At 53.2% G+C, this 16,178-nt stretch overlaps 9 protein-coding genes across 9 annotated transcripts; 2 read left to right on the top strand and 7 right to left on the bottom strand.

The window, feature by feature from the left end:
* Nucleotides 1-128: 128 nt before the first annotated feature.
* J4E79_008844 (uncharacterized protein) lies at nucleotides 129-1,922 on the bottom strand (the record flags this gene model as incomplete). The annotated part of the gene is made up of 3 exons (XM_049357697.1): nucleotides 129-294; nucleotides 358-885; nucleotides 934-1,922. The coding sequence occupies 3 exons, from the start codon at nucleotides 1,920-1,922 to the stop codon at nucleotides 129-131; spliced, it is 1,683 nt and encodes a 560-aa protein (XP_049207736.1).
* Nucleotides 1,923-2,222: 300 nt separating this feature from the next.
* On the bottom strand, nucleotides 2,223-3,061 carry J4E79_008843 (uncharacterized protein; the record flags this gene model as incomplete). The annotated part of the gene is made up of 2 exons (XM_049357696.1): nucleotides 2,223-2,833; nucleotides 2,893-3,061. 2 exons carry the CDS (start codon nucleotides 3,059-3,061, stop codon nucleotides 2,223-2,225), a joined length of 780 nt encoding a protein of 259 aa, XP_049207735.1.
* A 312-nt stretch (nucleotides 3,062-3,373) lies between these two features.
* On the bottom strand, nucleotides 3,374-3,796 carry URM1 (Ubiquitin- modifier 1; the record flags this gene model as incomplete). Its single annotated transcript, XM_049357695.1, has 3 exons — nucleotides 3,374-3,491; nucleotides 3,540-3,704; nucleotides 3,756-3,796. 3 exons carry the CDS (start codon nucleotides 3,794-3,796, stop codon nucleotides 3,374-3,376), a joined length of 324 nt encoding a protein of 107 aa, XP_049207734.1.
* Nucleotides 3,797-3,974: 178 nt separating this feature from the next.
* Nucleotides 3,975-6,432, top strand: J4E79_008841 (uncharacterized protein; the record flags this gene model as incomplete). Its single annotated transcript, XM_049357694.1, has 2 exons — nucleotides 3,975-4,103; nucleotides 4,150-6,432. 2 exons carry the CDS (start codon nucleotides 3,975-3,977, stop codon nucleotides 6,430-6,432), a joined length of 2,412 nt encoding a protein of 803 aa, XP_049207733.1.
* A 147-nt stretch (nucleotides 6,433-6,579) lies between these two features.
* On the bottom strand, nucleotides 6,580-7,722 carry J4E79_008840 (uncharacterized protein; the record flags this gene model as incomplete). The annotated part of the gene is made up of 1 exon (XM_049357693.1): nucleotides 6,580-7,722. One exon carries the CDS (start codon nucleotides 7,720-7,722, stop codon nucleotides 6,580-6,582), a length of 1,143 nt encoding a protein of 380 aa, XP_049207732.1.
* A 765-nt stretch (nucleotides 7,723-8,487) lies between these two features.
* On the bottom strand, nucleotides 8,488-9,447 carry J4E79_008839 (uncharacterized protein; the record flags this gene model as incomplete). The annotated part of the gene is made up of 4 exons (XM_049357692.1): nucleotides 8,488-8,576; nucleotides 8,630-8,896; nucleotides 8,953-9,306; nucleotides 9,336-9,447. The coding sequence occupies 4 exons, from the start codon at nucleotides 9,445-9,447 to the stop codon at nucleotides 8,488-8,490; spliced, it is 822 nt and encodes a 273-aa protein (XP_049207731.1).
* Nucleotides 9,448-11,018: 1,571 nt separating this feature from the next.
* Nucleotides 11,019-11,484, bottom strand: J4E79_008838 (uncharacterized protein; the record flags this gene model as incomplete). Its single annotated transcript, XM_049357691.1, is given in 2 exon segments — nucleotides 11,019-11,063; nucleotides 11,083-11,484. The coding sequence occupies 2 exon segments, from the start codon at nucleotides 11,482-11,484 to the stop codon at nucleotides 11,019-11,021; spliced, it is 447 nt and encodes a 148-aa protein (XP_049207730.1).
* Nucleotides 11,485-12,163: 679 nt separating this feature from the next.
* Nucleotides 12,164-13,592, top strand: J4E79_008837 (uncharacterized protein; the record flags this gene model as incomplete). Its single annotated transcript, XM_049357690.1, has 4 exons — nucleotides 12,164-12,374; nucleotides 12,430-12,524; nucleotides 12,606-12,893; nucleotides 12,951-13,592. The coding sequence occupies 4 exons, from the start codon at nucleotides 12,164-12,166 to the stop codon at nucleotides 13,590-13,592; spliced, it is 1,236 nt and encodes a 411-aa protein (XP_049207729.1).
* Nucleotides 13,593-13,918: 326 nt separating this feature from the next.
* J4E79_008836 (uncharacterized protein) lies at nucleotides 13,919-15,881 on the bottom strand (the record flags this gene model as incomplete). Its single annotated transcript, XM_049357689.1, has 5 exons — nucleotides 13,919-14,014; nucleotides 14,071-15,324; nucleotides 15,401-15,672; nucleotides 15,731-15,785; nucleotides 15,834-15,881. 5 exons carry the CDS (start codon nucleotides 15,879-15,881, stop codon nucleotides 13,919-13,921), a joined length of 1,725 nt encoding a protein of 574 aa, XP_049207728.1.
* Between the last annotated feature and the right edge of the window lie 297 nt (nucleotides 15,882-16,178).

Raw genomic sequence — 16,178 nt, 5'->3', positions numbered from 1 at the left:
AAGGCTCATGGTGGGCGGAAATGTCTCCGATCACCACATGTGCACCAGACAACTGAAATATCCAGCGGTTCCGCCCGGAGAACTAAGATTTCGGAGTCGCCGTTTGCACCGATGCAACTAAACTACGCTCATGACCTGAAGAACCAGGGCTGTCTGCCCTTGAATTCGTCCGCAGGAACTCGAAAAGGGACCTCAATCGTTCCGTCAAACACGCTCATCGACGGTACGTCATCCTGCTTGAGACCCTGAAGCTTTGCCTCTGGCACAGGCATGACAACACCACACTCCCAGTTCCTGTGATGTTTTATACTAAGTTAGCATTTGTCTCACATGCAAACCAAATGTGTGTTTGCGTACCTGATGTTCAGACTCCCCATTTGTCCGCTCTTCAATACCTTTTGCCCTCCCCACGCTGATTCGGATATGTTGGCAGAGCCAACATAAACCCAAGCAAAGGGCTTCCCGTTCTTTCTACGACCTCGCGCGAAGAGCAGTTTGTTATGCGACAGCATCCCCCGTCGCATCGAGTCGTAGTCTCGCATGCATTCTCTTGGAAACGATGGTGCGTTGTAAGCCTGTCTTGTCAACGTAATGATACCGGCACCGTCAGGACCGCCCATGCTTTTCTCAACCGTTTCGTTGGTAGGGAAATATATCCGAAAGCAATCGCGTACGTTAGACTCTGGCGCAGTGTTTGTCCCGAACGACTTGCCGCATGCAGCGAGGCGAACGCGCGACAAGAAGGCATCGTTGATAGAACCGAGCGAGGATGCTGCGTAATCAAGCTCAATATGCTCGACTTCACCTAGATTGAGCTCTCTTACAGCGTGTGCGAGGCTAGGGAGACCTGTGGGATGGGTTGATTCGGTCTTGTGCGAACCGCCACTATTTTGAGTTAGTACTGGCCCCTAATGAGCATAGTTGAGGACATACATGGAGTGCACAAAGGCCAAATGATGAGTCTTCGAGAAGTCGCATTTCAACAGACCGGTGATGACCTGCGGACCCACTTCCTGCTGCTCCAAGAAGTATACCAACTCGCGACCAAAAGGTGTCAAGTCTTTCGCCTCCGTGACAGTACCGTCATGTCTGCGAGGGAGGTCTATCAAGAACACCGAGTTCTCCATGATGCCGGGCTGCCAGTCGTTTGCGACCTCGCCCCAGTCGGTCTGTGTCATGTTTGCAGTCGGAATCGCAATGCGTAGCTTGTCTTTTCCGAACAAGAGCATGAATTTGCTGTGCATGCTGGCTATCATGCCACCCATAGGCGGGAAATGGAGCTTCATGTTCGGTACGCGAGACTCCCTCCACTCTTGTATGCGCTTTGCCTGAACGTCCTCGCCTCTGTGCTTGCCAGTCATCAGCCAGATCTGCTTGACCTTTGTCGGATCAAGTTTTTCGTATAGCCATCCCGAATCGTACTGAAATGAGCTGATGACTGCGGTATTGACTTTATCGGCTTCTAGTAGTTCTTCAATAGTGATGTCGTCGGTTCGTGGGTATTTCGACGCGAAAGTGCGCTTGATCGCGCCATTGGGGTATTGTAACGGTGTTTCGTCCGAATCACATTTGGCGGCAGGCGTTCTTACAACTTGCTTAGAAGGTATCTCAGGAGATACCTCCCGCTTCCTTTTGCCAAGCCTTGCGAGACGCTCCAGTTCCATGGCTTTCCGATCCATACCCATGAAACCTGGAGGTTTGTCGACGGCGGCTGCTGTTTTGATCACACTCGTTGGCGGTGCGCTCGAAGCCGATGACTGTTGCACGTCATTATTTGCGCTTTCCTGCATCGATAAGGCAATCGCACGCCGGAGATCGTCGTCATCTTCGTCCTCAGTGTCAGATGTGAGGTCGATTGACTCGTGCTTATCGCCCGATGCGCTGTCGCGTGCAGCCCGAGGCGAATTCGCCTGCAAGGACATTGCCATCGCAAGCTTGAGATCTTCATCATCAGAATCCATGTGTCCAAGAGTCAAGATGTGGTTGTTATGGAATGTTGGTGATTGGGTAAACAAACAGATTCGTTGAGAAGCGGAAGCGATCCGGCATGGCAGGACCCTCGGGGCCTGAACGCGCTGTCGCGAAAGCATGTGACCAAGGCTTGGCAACCTACATGGGTTATCACGGCTTTGAGCTCAGCCTGCTCTGTTACACCAACGAAGATGCGCCTAAAACGATTTTATTCTCCCATATAGACTACTCATATCTTCTACAACAGTCGTTCACTTGGTTTTGCCGTCGACAGCCCCGCCCGTCCGCTGCACGTTGCGAAACACCACCAAGTATCCCAGATCAGCCAGGATCCAGGTTACCATCATCACCACTGATATCGGATTGACATAGTAGCCGTGTGCCTCTGGCCATACCCACCAGACATATCCGTAATTCACCGTCAATCCCGACACACTGCCGATAAACCGGCACGCCCAAATGCTATACGACGAGCCGCGACTGCTTCCTCTGACCACAAGCTGTGCCAATGACATGACGCTCAGCACAACCTGTGCGACCATGGCAGTCCAGTAACCGAGCTCGTCCTTGTCGATGCCCAGATTGCCCCGGTACGCTTTTCCAACTTTTGGGTTGACAGGGTGATCGACATCAAGCCACCAGGAGCTCACAGCATACAACGCGATGCACCACCATACCAACATGCCAGCAAAGATCTTGCCGATATTCCTGCCAACTGCTGGCGCATGTCTCCATTCGTTCGCGCCATACGTGACAGCCGCGTAGACAATGCCCATGTCTAAGAGTCCCCATATGGCGAAGAGGGCCTTCTCCCGGAGCTCATCGGCAACATATATCGCGAACACAATCTCCCACGCAAAGTCTGGACGTTGGTGTACCGGGTCAGTACTTGTCATATGCAATTCGTATGGAGACACATACTGAATGCGAGCGAGAAGAGAGGCATGGCGTATGTGCGGTCGCGAATGGACTGGCGTGCCATCAGGGCGTAGCAGATTGTGTACAAGACACCGCCGGTGCCCAGGAACACATCATTGGCGTCGAAGATAGAGGGATCGACGTGCGCGGGCAAGATGTCAAGGCGGCCCATAATTGCGAGTTGGTATCAGCGAAGAGATGAGTAGACGCAACATACGCAGTAGAAGGAAGTCTGACATGTTCCGTGAGGGTTGGGGCCTATGTCGGCACGCGCCTCAGTAGCGCTTATGGTTAGTTCGTAAGGGTGAGGTGTCATTCGGACCGCTTCCGGGCTCCCGCAAACTTGTATACGCAGGCCGTATATGTTTGTACTTTCAGCTCCAATGCGATGTTGTCACATGCAAGATGTTTGGGTGAATTGGTATATGACAGTGTGGTTTCTGACGCTGATTTTACTTGGTCTTTCGGCCTTGGCGATCTTTGACTATCCTCCGTGTAGCGTAGATACGAACATAATATGATCGCCTCTCTGAACCTCGTACTTGTCTTCGCCTTCCAGCTCCCAGTCTGCTTCGTTGATGAGGACCAGTATTCCAGGTCGTCTGAAGTTAATGTCAGCATGTCCTTGTTCTCTTGGGGCAGGAACATACACAGTATCGTCCAGCACGAAAAGTTCTTTCCGCGGATCCTTCATGACCTTGTCGCAAAGGTATCTGACAAGGTATGCAACATTCGCTGGCTCTCCAGACTCATCTTTGGCTGGTAGGGCAAGATCATACTTTTTCTGGTTGGCGAACAGGATCTCCAGGCCCCCGCTGTAGAAGATTAGAGAGGAACATCGCCATTTCGCACGACAACCGACCTACCTGAACTCTATCGTTATTGGGATCGTCTCATCTTTTGACATTTCGGCCTTGCTCGTCTGTAAGATGCTAGAGTTGTAAGAGATTCGGATGTTATCGAGATCGGTTGCGCCTGCTCTGCAGCCCTGAGCCAAATGCAGCTAAGCGAGGCTAGCGCCAAAGAAATCCTTACGGCGATGACTAGATGCGGTGCCTGCGCATACGCAACGCCTAGACCCAACAATGAACATATCTACTGAGTTCATCGCTGCAGGTGGCAATCGAAATCCCGCTGCCGCTGACTGGGATGAGGCCGGGTCGCAACTGCTAGCGTTCGGCGCAGACAACTGCATCGCACTCTGGGATCCTCAGGTGAGTCGCGGCTGGCCAATGACACAACCTTCACTCACCAAGATAGGACGAAAGTCTTCGTGGCGTGCAAGCAATTCTGAGTGGGCACACCAAAGCTGTGAACGCTGTCAAATTCTTTCCAACACAATTGCCCAATGTCTCCGTCCTGCTCAGTGGATCGGCGGATAATACAATTCGCTTATGGCGAGGCCGAAGAGGCGAATCTTTCGACTGTGTCAAGACGATTTCAGATCACACTCAGCCAGTCACCAGAATAGCTGTGCTGCCAGGCTCGGACGCTTGGGCAACCGGATCTTCAGACGGCACTGTCAAGATCTGGAAGCTTGTTCATGATGCAGACTTCGGGTCCGTCGATGTCGAGCTTGTACAGACCATCACACTATCACCAAGATACTTCCCTCTGAACCTCGCACTTGCGACTCTTGACGAAAAATCTACAGTGCTGGCAGTTGCGGGCACACGTAGCACGATTCAAGTCTTCGTATCGCAAGAAGGCCAATTCCAACTTTCGGCAACTCTTACCGGTCACGAAGGATGGATACGCGCTCTTGCATTCACTAGAGAAACGTCTGATCTGGATAGCGATTTATTGCTGGCATCCGCAAGCCAAGACAAGTACGTCCGTCTTTGGCGTCTCCATCGTGGGGATGAGCTTCCCGCTGCCAGTACTGCACTCAACGACCCAGCGTTAGGTGGATTGGGCAAGTCCCTGTCAAACAAAGCACACTGGATTAGCTCTGCTACATCCAAGTACTCCATCACATTTGAAGCATTGTTACTAGGACATGAAGATTGGATATACCAGGCCTCGTGGAGACATCGCGAGGGAAAGCTCCAATTACTCACCGCTTCGGAAGACAACTCACTCGCCATCTGGGAGTCAGATCCTAACTCCGGTGTGTGGGTTTGCATCACCAGATTAGGCGAGATAAGTGCGCAGAAGGGCTCGACGAGCGCTACTGGAAGTGCTGGAGGTTTCTGGATTGGTCTATGGTCGCCAGATGGCAACACTGTGGTTTCATTAGGACGAACTGGTAGCTGGAGAAAGTGGACCTACTCGGCCACGGAAGATATGTGGACGCAGCAAGTCGCCATCACAGGACATGTGCGCGAAGTCAAAGGCGTGAGCTGGTCAAGAGATGGGTCATACATGCTCTCCACTGGTTCCGATCAAACCAGTCGGCTCTACTCGCAATGGAAACGAGAAGGCGCACCAGCATCATGGCATGAGTTCTCGCGGCCCCAAATCCACGGCTACGACTTGAATTGCATCGACGCGGTCTCCAACACTCAATTCGTCTCGGGCGCAGACGAGAAGTTGCTACGTATTTTCGACGAACCTAGAGGTGTAGCGGACATGCTTCAAAATCTCTGCAGTATCAAGGCGTCTACTACTGCTGAGCTTCCGGATGCAGCCAACATTCCCGTCCTCGGTTTATCGAACAAAGCTATTCAAGCTGTGGGAGACGACGAGCCAGTCGAGAACGGCGACGAAGACGAACGTGAAGCCGTCGATCCTGCCTCTGTCATTCGCAAATCGACGCTGGACTTCAGTCACCCACCGTTCGAAGACCATCTGGCACGCCACCTACTATGGCCAGAGACAGAGAAGTTATACGGACACGGCTATGAGATCTCTGCTGTTGCAGTGAGCCGGGATGGAAGTCTCGTTGCAACGGCCTGCCGAGCTAGCTCTATCGACCACGCCGTCATACGGCTGTACGACACGAAAGAATGGCTAGAAGTCAAACCGGCACTCAAGGCGCATTCACTCACCGTCACAGCGTTGCAATTCTCACCAGACGACAAGCACCTTCTTAGCGTTGGACGAGACAGACAATGGGTCATCTGGGAGCGCAGCGAAGAGCAGTCATTATACACACTGAAGCACTCGAATCCAAAAGGCCACTCACGCATGATACTAGGTGCTGCCTGGACACCGCTCGAGCAACCTACATTCATGACTGCTGGTCGAGACAAGAGTGTCAAGATATGGCAGATCGCCGAGAGCGACGTGCAGCTCAAGGCTACCGTATCAGCAAACGCCGCTGTTACCGCTGTAGCTTGTAACGGCGTGCAATCAGGTGGAAAGATCATGTTTGCCTTTGGCACAGAGAACGGAGAGATAGGTATTGCGAGCGCATCACCAGATGCTTTGGATCAGGCACAAGTATCCATGGTCAAGGCAGACTTGGTCCCGGCGAAAACTATCAACCAGATCGTCTGGCGACCTGGAAGAGCAGATGGCGAGCCACAACAGATCGCCGCAGCAAGTGATGACACCACCTTGCGCGTCTTCAACGTTTCGGATGAGGTATTGCAGCACTAGCACAAGGCATCGAAAGGGTGATACATGGATGTCAACTGTTGAATAAACTTTACACTATTAGGTAGGTTTCGCTGGGGTATCTCGCCAAGAAAATTCACTTCCTTCAACCTCATCAATGAAAATAGTACTACATATCCACCTCCTCGCTTAAGCGTAACGGGGTCCACCAGCGATCTTCTCAGGAAGATCCGAGGCTGCCATGCTAGGTTGACCCTTTGGGTACTGTCCGGGCGCCATGCGCTGAACCGGCTGCGTCATCTGTGGGTGCTGCCCGAACTGCTGCCCAAACTGCTGCATCTGACCCGGTCCTTGTTGCATATACGGGGGCTGAAATGGGGGCTGGTTCGGATACCCTTGCTGGTTGGGCGGCATCTGATAGTACATGACCTGGCCCTGCTGCGGTTTCATGTGTGCCTGTCCTGGTGGCGGCACAACAGCACCATTACTGATCATGTTTTGCACGATTTCAGCAGCAAGCTTTTCGGCGTCCTTGCTGGTTGTGCGGCGGCGGTGGCGATGGCAGTCAACGCAAGCCCACACGAATAGCGCAAAGTGAATAACCAGGCCGAAGAACTGGCATACCACACCGGTCAGAGTGACGTTTGAGCGATGATCCTTTTCGGCCCAAAGTTTGTTGACGAAGGCGTCCTGCTCCTCACAGCTGTCAAACTGACTGGATCGGGAACAGTCTCGAGGAGTCTCGATGTAGCTCGTGTCCTGTTCCCATACCCATGTGTTGTTGGAAGCTAGGACATATTCTCCATCGCTGCTGTATGAGTAGCCCCAACCCCATGTATCGAATCCGTCTAGACCCCACCTCATCAAGTACCGGAGGGCTATAAGAGAGAACAAAGCCGTTACGATGAAGCCAAGCCATAGAAGAAGATCCATCGCTACGCGGACACCAGGATGTACAGGTCGCTTGCGCAGAAGGAATACGATGATGCAGAGCGCACACCAGACTATCGAAGCAGCCCAAGTAATCAGACTGGGCCATAGAGACCAGTAGCTTTCGTAGCTGATTGAGTAAGAGGAGTCCGGGTCGTATTCACTGTCCATTGTGGACATCAGCCAGCCAAAGCAACCGACTCCGATCAAGCCTGTTATGATGGCAGCGGCTTTGAGACCGAACTTAAACTTCCAGTATCGATCGGCAGCATTGAGCTTGTCGTTGTATGAAAGGCGTTCCTCGGTCTCGGTCGCGGCGCCCTGTGGAGCTGTCGTGTGCGGGATCGACGCCGGGGGTGCCATGGTGGGAGCACCCGGCGCAGGGCTGCTCGAGGGAGGCATTCTGGGCGAGTTCGCGTGCGCAGACGAGGTTGCGGTCGCGTTCGTCGCGTCGGACAATCTTGCTGCGGACTTTGGAGGGGGCGTGGGGACTGGAGACGGAGGCCCTCCTGAGATCGCGTCAGGCGCTTGCGGCACAGCTTGCGGCTGCGGCTGAGTAGAAGAAGACATTATTAAAGTATTAACTAAGTAAGAAGCGAGTGGATGCGCAGAGACATGCGCGTGGGATGGGGTCAGACAGAATCTTCACAAACACAAACGACCGCGAAGACGATCAGGCAACAGGAGAGACCTTCGCCTGGATGCGTCCGTCGTGCTGTTTGTGGCGCCATTGGGTGCCTGAGGCTAGTCGGCATTGGTGTTGGAAGTCACTTAATTTAGATGAACAGGAGCGGGAAAACGATGATGCGGGCCGGCTGAGCTCCAGTCATCTCAGTCATCAATGCACGGCTCACAACGACGCGCTTGTCAAAGCTTAACCCGGGCGTGCTCCTTTGTCATTTCGCAATCTCAGGAAAGTCCTTCTCAATCAAAAATGTGTTGGTTTAATATTAAGTACTTCATTACTACCTAGTTGGCTCACCGGCGCCAACGCGTCGCGGGATACCGCAGAAAACATTACATCGTAATAGAACCTGTGTCGACCAAATCCTGAAGCAATCAAACTCCATACTGGGCCCAGGCACGAACTGGAAGAAGGAATGACAAGTGCCGGTGCCCCATCTCAATCATCTCAGCCATCACAACTCTAGCTGTGGTAGGTCGCGCTTAGTACATTGGGTCACCGATAGCGGTGATGGAAGCAGTGCAAACACCGTCCTTGCAGTAACCAGCAGGGGTCAACCAGCCCCAGAGTTCTGGAATTCGTTAGCATTTGTCCTGGAATTGTCTCGTGGTACGTCAAACTTACCGACTTGCTCTCCGTTGGCGAAGATGGCACGGGCAATACCCGAAATGGTGGCGGAGCACGCCTTGTGGCCAGAGATCTGGTCGCAGGTAATGACGAAGGGAGCGGTGGCCGAAAGAGGAATGCTGGCAGAACCGTAGCAGCGGCCCTCGGCGCACCATGCAGAAACAGTGTTGTTCATGGAGTACTTGTCGCCGTCAACGAGCAGGTTCTCGAGAGAGCCTGCGACAGTGACGGTGCACTTGTGGTCGGTGTTGCAAGCTCCAGATACTAAAAGGATGTCGGTTAGCACAAAAAAAGATCAGGCGGGGATGAGGTTTGCTTACGGAGACCGACAGCAGCTCCGAGAACACCAGAGAGAACCTTGTCAATGACAGGCGGCATGGCGGGAAGGTTCTCAAGAGAGAGCACGCCGTGACCCTGGACTGGGGCAGAGAAGCTCGAAGGCATCGTCGGCTGGCCAGTTGAAGCGGCGGTTGGCGCAGCGGTAATGGTGGACACAGTGTTTGCCTTTGCAGCAGAACCCGATCCAGAACCAACGCTCACGTCCAGCAGAGCGCTGGAAGTAGCAACACCGACGTTGATGCCACCGAGCTTGAGGCCCAAGAGAGGAGAGGCATTTGCCGAAGCAATCAGAAGAGCGAGGGTGGTAGTAGTGAACTGCATAGTGAAATCCGAAGCTGAGAAGCGATTGATAGCACGGAAACACCGAAGAGTGTGATGGCCGAGATGACTGAGAGGAGCTGATAGAAGAGCTGGAGATGATTGAAGCTGATGATCCTGAGATGAAGGGATCTTGCCAGCTCTTTGTAGTCGTTCATGGTGGCTTGGTACAACGACGTCTTCTCAAATCTTCTGTTGTTGAACCCCTGACGTACGTCAACTCTGTGCTAATTGAGGGCAACCGGTTCGCACTCCGAAGCGCGCCTTCGATTTCGATGCCAGAACCCAACGCCTGACGATGTTCGCACTACGAAGTTTCAAATCGGCTGAGGCTTCCAGACCACCCGTTACAGATCCTCGATCTTCAGGCACGGATACTAACGTCGCTGATCTGCCGTTAAGCGAGTCCCTACGTCGGTGGTGTCCGACACGCAAGATCTGTATGTACCGCAAGCCAGATCTATCGCGTGGTCACTTAAGGTTTCGCACTAGCTGGCCGGAGTGGTCTCCGAGCGATGCGGAACTTAGGACTCAACCAATGGGATTGCACCCATGTATTACTACGCAAACCTACCCGCCTCCAAAAGCTACTTGGCAATGCCGAAATCGAAGCCCAACGCGCGCTGTAGGGTACCGCATTTGGCCAGACCACGTTTGACTAGTACTCTTTTGTCCAGACGGCACTCCCTTTTCGCTACCACTTACCTGGTCGCTGGTTGAGCTACAGACGCCTCGGCAACTTGCACCAACGCTCGACTAGCTCATGGCTATACAACAGCTAGATTGTAGTATACCCAAGTACATCGTGGCTAACGTCTTCCAGTCTCGATTCGGTGATGACGATGGAGTCAGGCTTCAACGCATTCAAATCATCACAGAGTCATTCGAGCTACTCAGAACTTCACTGCCTAATGCATCAACTTCACAAGATGGCGTTGTATCACGCTGTGTGATATGTTAGCTGCATCGTTCTCGTCTAACAAACAAGTAACCTCGGGAGGGTTGCAAAGTTACTGAGGTCTGGACTCCGTGTACCTAGATTTGATGAGTGATCTCACACATCGTGGTAACATATCGCGGTAAGGAGAGTGTCGACGAAGTCGAAGTTGTGAAGTTTAGAGAACATGACAAAGAAATTATGCTACGATTACTGCGTCAAACCAGCTCCGTCCTCATTATCTAGGTATACAGGTGACAAAGAAAATGTGCATTAAAGTATTGTACAAAGAAGAATAAAACATTACAATCCAGTCGTCACAGGCACAAGCGCCTCCAAACCATCCGTTCCGTCATCACAAACACCAAAATGGTCCGCAAGGGTCATACCAGGCTTACCATCGCGGAAACAAGCCGTGTTCTTCGTCGCATAATCCCTCAGCGCGGTCCAGTCCCGACATTGATGCATCTGGCCATCACCAGCCATGCCATCGCCGTGACCATACAGCGGAGTGTTATCCGCATGGCACATAATGTGTTGACGCAGGGCGTCGAAACAATGCAAAGCGTGATGCGAGGGGAAGGGCGGGAACTCTTGGCGCTTCAGAGCTAGATATGAGGCGCGAACGATACGCTAGAATGGGGGTGGTTAGAGAAGATGCATAGGTACCTGATGTTTACTGAACAACAGGAGTGACGTACGAGGCAGTGAAGCTGATGGTAGGCTTGGAGAAGATACATCCCTTTGCCAGGCATACCGGGTATGTCCATGGAACGAGGCCACTGGAAGATGTCAGTCACTGCTCAGTTCAATGATGGTGTCTTCGTTCCCGAAAACCTGGTTGGGGGTAACTCACGTGGTTCTCTGCTGCGAACTCATGGTCAACTGCGATATGACCATGCGCAGTGTTGATACTGTCCCACAGCGGGTCTGCTTCCGTCGCATTGGGCGCACCCCATGGCGTATTCCAATGAAAAGGGACATACGCGATAGGAAGAGACTCTACCCTAGCGAGGTCGTTGGGAACCTCAAGGGTGCTGGACTGGGCGAGGCTGGTCAGAGAATCTCCCGGGGTCGCCGTGGCGGCCACACCCGCAGTGCGCCATATGGCAATCGAGAAGCCCAATACACAGACGTTTGCGAAGGAAAGCACGACCAGTGCTATCGTCGGATAGTGTCGTCTGTGCGCCGAATCCGAACACGAGGCGTGATCCGGGGCCTGATCCGCCGAGGAGACGAGCTTGTACCGAGCGAACATGGTGTTGTCGAATGCGTGGAGGAACGATCGAGGAACATTGCTGAAACCTGCATATCAAATACTCACGATGGTCAGCGCTGCGCAGGATGCACGAGGCAAGTCCTAACGAAAGCAGCGTGCAGTTAAGGTTCACGACGATGCCTCAAGCTGGTTAGCGTAGTCCTTAAGCATGCCGCAATCGCGCGAGGAGTTCCTTCCGGCCTCGGTCCGTCACGACCGAAAGTCATCGCCTCACGATCTAGGTGGGTCTGCGAATCAACGCTTTTCCCCAGACTCGCACCAGGGGTCGGATCTAGACCGAGGCGCGGGAGATCTTCCGCATGTCGCTGCTGGGAAAATAGCCATGTGCTCGGGGTTTATGTGCGTCACTTTTCGTGCCCAACGGCGCTTCTGTGCCAGCCTTGCGCACGACTATCGAGCTGAACACCTTTGGGCCACTACCGGGTACCTAGCTAAGGGTGAGGGTGTAGACATGCATTTTTTTCTGAGGAGTTTCCTCCGTCCTCTCCATACCTGTGAATGCCATGTCTACATAACCTCGCGTGATCACCACCGGTAGAACTCATCATCACGGCGAACCATCAGTCTCTCTTTCGAGCATATCATCCTCACGAGTTCTCTCATTCGTGAGAGTATCTTTAGTTACTTCTTCCGAGTCCTTCGTTATACCACCGCCAAGATGGGTTACACATACATCAACGTTACTTCCTGCCTTGCCACTGGCATCGCGCTTACCGTCTTGACTGTCCTTTTCGTCGCTCTGCGAATAGGCGTAGCGATACAAAAGGCCGGCAAAAGCAGAGAGACGCGTCTCAGTAAGCATCTCGACGACCTCTTCTGCCTCCTCGCTCTCATCCCAACCATCGGCGTCTCCACTGTTCTCATCTATGGTAAGCCTCGAGCCAAGCAAAGCAAAGCCCTTCTTTTATCTGACTAGTTCTACAGGCGCTGCTAAGGGCATTATCGGCGGCCACAACGACCCTAGCAACATCGAAGGCTGGATCTACAGCACGACACCAGATTTAGTAATTTTGGAGAAGGTTAGTCACCCTGTTCTCGGCTGGTCTTTCCCACTCGACTAACATTCCGACAAGTGTGTGTACATGATTTTCATCATGCAGCCGCTGGCTATCGGCTTCACGAAACTCGCTTTCTTGTTCCTGTACCGTCGCATCTTCACGTGGCCTGGTTTCCAGTGGACCTCGCTCGTATTCATCGTCCTCACTGTGGCTTTCACCATCGCCTTCTTCTTTGGCTTCATCTTCGATTGCCGCTTGAACTTTGCTGCCAACTGGGGCTCTCTTGCTAGCATCGCGGAGAACTGTCCGTTTGGATTCGAGGCGACCATCACCTTCACGGTTCTTGATGCTGTGTTCGATCTGTGCATCTTGCTTCTGCCACTCCCATGGGTAAGTCAATCCAAACTCGATTCACTCTTGACAGACGGCTAATCATTGCGCGAACAGATCTGGCGTCTCCAAATGCCCACCGTCCGCAAAATCCAACTGTGCGGTGTCTTCCTACTCGGAGGTTTCGCCGTCGCCTCCGCCATTGTCCGCATGGTCATTTGCATCAAGCAGAACACACCGTCCGCCGCCCTCGACGAACAGTACATCATGGGCATGCCCACGTACGACATCATCGGCATAACCTCGCACGGTCTATTCTGGACCGTCGTCGAGACCAACGTCGCCCTCATCGCATGCTGCCTTCCCAAGATCCGATCCGTGCTCAGCTTGGCAGGCCTGGGAAGCATCATGATGTCCATGGGCTCCCTCCTCCAGAAGATGGGCTCCAGCATGGGTACTCAGAACTCCAAGAGCGCCAGCAATGGCAGCAACGGCAGCGGTCAGTTCAGCAAGCTCAGCAAGATCTCTGCTGCTACGACTGTTACGGTTGGTAGCACACCCCGAAGCCAGCTCGGTCACTACCGTTTGGAGAAGGAGCGCTCTGACAGCGATATCAACCTCGTTGACCTCAAGGGCTTGGGCAACAAGACTGACGCCGAGGCCGTCGCCTTGGAGAAGGGAATGTCGCCTGACTCTTACGAGGACTTGGAGGACAGGAAGTACCTCGGTAGGAACTCGCCCAGCAGGTTCTCCACGTAAATCCGCACAGTAACGATGCGATATGATGCCTCCTCGGAGGCTACGATCCCAGATATACCCCCCAATGATTTATTCCAGCGTAGTGTAGCGAAACGTAGCGTAACATCTTAATAATAATCAAATACCACTTTCAGCCTGATTCTTCTTCATTGCCAGTGTATCTCGTGACGAAACACATCGACGTTATGCACAGGTCGGCAGCCAGCCTCCACATCACGATTGTCAGTCACCGGAGAGAAAGAATCTGGAATAGAGCTCAGCACAGAGCATGATAAAGTATCGTGACTCCATTGCATGCATTTGATTGAGAGTTTGCGGAACTGAGTTTAACGCATCTGGTACTCATCTAGTGCCATGCCTTTAGCGATCTTCTTGATCAGTGCTTTCTTCAAGAATTGTTCTCGGGCAAGACTTCGAGTTTGCTGTAATCATGTTAGCCATATTCCAACTAGAACAAAGTCACAGGAGATGCACTTACCTTGACGAAGACTTCAGTACCGACGCGCCCCTTGTCCAAAGCTCTACCCAGTACAAACAATGCGTCTGCAATGCCCTTCTCTTCCGCAGCAAGAGTGTAGAGCTGCCCTCCGACGATTGTCGGCGCTACTAGGACATCATCCACATCTGGTGCCTTTCTTCTCCGCGCATCCTCCATGACTCGGTCCGCTTCGACCATGGCTCCCTTCAAGACTTGTTCGTTCGACGCAAGCGCCGCGTCAAGCTGCTGCAGTTCGCCCAGTTCCGACTGTAATCGGGAGTATGCAGTCTGTAAGGCGGCTTGTTGCGCGCGAAGTGGTGCTATCGCAGCCATGTTGGAGGATACTGTTTGTCGGATCTGCGATACCAGCGTTTGGCTCAAGGCCCGAAGAAGGGCGTCCTTCTCAGGGTTTGGTGGAACAGGTGGTACTGGTAATGGAACTTGGTTGCCAGACTGTGACGGTAATGTGACTTCCAGCGAGTCGTCGAGAAGATCGATTGGGGGCTTCGGAGCTGGTGGCGGTTGCTGAGGAGGTGCATGTGAGTATTGCTGGAAAGGAGCCTGTTGCTGTGGCGGGTAACCCTGTGGCGGCTGTCGATACTGCTGTTGCTGTGGTGGAGGTTGCCCATACTGCTGCTGGGGTGGTGGGCCCTGGTACTGCTGTGCTTGCTGGAAGTTAGGGGGCTGTGGGGGCCCTGATGTCGAGAACTGGGCAGCCGTTCGTTGACCATTTGGTGTCATGGGGCTCACAGGGCTGCCGTTCTGTAATGATTGTGGAGGGTAACCATGTGCGTGCATTTGCGGGTGTTGAGGACCTGCGCCTGAAGTCGCTGGACCTTGACCATAGCCACTGTGTCGATTGGGCGCGTATGGTGGACCTGAAGGCTGCGGTTGCCACCTCTGCGGCGCATCGTATCTACTGCCCTGAGATTGCTGATACGACTGCTGCGACGGCGGATGTTGTGGAGGGTGGGGTGGCAGAGGAGGGGGTTGCGAGTATCGGTCGTGTGGTGTCTGGGGCGTGGAGCGGTTTTGTTCATGTGGCTTCGGCGGCTTTGGAGGGGGCGCGGGTGCTTGGTTCGATGGGGCAGGAGAGTGTACTGAGCGGCGCCATTCGGCTGGCGGCGGGGGTACTGGAGGGGGTGCTTGCTGCTGCGGCGCATTGTATTGCGGCTGTTGTTGCCGCGATCGCACGGGTGGCTCTTTCGCAAAGACGCCTCTTAGTACGGCGAAGAAGTCGAACAGTGTAGATTTCTGCGCACACATCAGCTGTCGTCACTCAAGATATGGCATTTCGCTCAGCAGCTTTCAGAGCGCATGCGGTACTCACATCCCAGTACTTCGCCCATTGTGCCAGATACGGGTGGTATATCCTGCCATCGGTGCTCACGTGTTGTCCGGGTCTTAGCACCATGTCCTGCGCCGGCGTGACGTATACAATGGGTGGCTCTCGGGGGTACGACTGAGGCACCCATATCGCTACCGGGAAGCCGTATGTTGCGCCGCGAAACGTGACCGGCAGCGTGCCGCTGAGAAGCAAGAGAAGCGCTGAGGAGCCATTCTCGTACGTATATGGTTCCGTCTTTGGTGAAAGCGACGGGTCTGGACGTTGGTGTAGAGTTAGTAAAGCTGTCGTGAAGCTGCGACACATGTGACGTACAGTTGGACAGTGCCTCGGCCGCGTCGTGATATGTGCGATTTACGTCAGAGTATTCCTGAAGCCTGTTAGCGCATACGATGTTGATTGTCGCGAGGGGAATTACATTGACGAGAACGCTGTACAACCAGTTGAGGACTTTCTCGCTGGCCATGTTGTAACTGATCGATGATAGCACCAGGTTAGACGATGGCCAGTGGAGCACGGTCCTCACCTCTCCCAAGGTGAACCCCTCAACACCTTGGCAATGCCCAATGACTTGCCCCTCTATCTTTCACTTGGACAATCTGCGCATTCATCACATATGGAGGAATTCGTGAAGAGTACGTGTACATGCTCAATACATTTCATTATGTAGAGCTATTGCGTATAGTACATTGCTATGTAATCGTGTTTCTCGTAACCGCTACAACGAGCGTGGGCATTGTTGCCAAAGAATGTACGTCATTAT

This window comes from Alternaria viburni (assembly GCF_023758015.1).
Source record: "Alternaria viburni strain BMP 2772 chromosome Unknown scaffold_22, whole genome shotgun sequence".
Classification (NCBI taxonomy): Eukaryota; Fungi; Ascomycota; class Dothideomycetes; order Pleosporales; family Pleosporaceae; genus Alternaria; species Alternaria viburni.
The sequence above is the reverse complement of the archived record's forward strand: the minus strand, read 5'-3'. Positions and strand labels throughout refer to the sequence as shown.